Raw genomic sequence first — 488 nt, 5'->3', positions numbered from 1 at the left:
GGATGTGGTGTGGGTCTTTTCTGTGTTCTCTCCTCCTCTACGCCTCCAGCTCGAAGCCCATCCCGACTTTGTGTCCGCCGGCGTTGAAGTTCTTCCCGTCGATCAGGGCGGAGAGGGTGACCTTCACACCTGCGGAGACGCCACGCAGCCAAAGGTTAGACTTTAGAAAACCTTTATATACCAAATATGATCGGTTTAAGACCTGTTTGACAGTCATACTGGCCAAAGTACCAAGTAGGGCTAGGACAATAGGCTTTCTTTTGGAAAAATCTGAAGCTGTATGCACACAAAAAACTCCAAAAATAACCCATCAAAACATAAGAACTGTGTTTTTGATCTTTGTAGGTAGTGCGGTTTGTTGAATTTTACCATTGACCCTTGTAAGGTATTTGTGTCAAATTGACCCAGTTCAAATTTCTAAAAGAAGAAAAATGGTACAAGTTAAATTTTTTCTACCTGAAAATCAACGGCCTTTCCTTATTTCCTGT

The 488-nt window shown here is 42.6% G+C and overlaps 1 protein-coding gene across 4 annotated transcripts in view; it reads right to left on the bottom strand.

Annotated features, from left to right (window-relative positions):
• The window catches only part of zgc:56235 (Voltage-dependent anion-selective channel protein 2-like), an 11,412-nt gene that overhangs the window by 1,005 nt on the left and 9,919 nt on the right, over positions 1-488 (bottom strand). For all 4 annotated transcript variants that reach the window (XM_032539195.1, XM_032539197.1, XM_032539194.1 and 1 more), the window contains one exon: positions 1-129. This exon is cut by the window's left edge and continues 1,005 nt beyond it. In XM_032539195.1, the coding sequence (XP_032395086.1) occupies positions 38-129 (92 nt within the window). In that variant the 3' untranslated portion in view covers positions 1-37. The remainder of the gene's footprint in view (positions 130-488) is intronic.

Source organism: Etheostoma spectabile, chromosome 16 (assembly GCF_008692095.1).
Source record: "Etheostoma spectabile isolate EspeVRDwgs_2016 chromosome 16, UIUC_Espe_1.0, whole genome shotgun sequence".
Taxonomy (NCBI): domain Eukaryota; kingdom Metazoa; phylum Chordata; class Actinopteri; order Perciformes; family Percidae; genus Etheostoma; species Etheostoma spectabile.
Note: the sequence above shows the minus strand (reverse complement) of the source record. Positions and strands in the feature narration are given on the sequence as shown.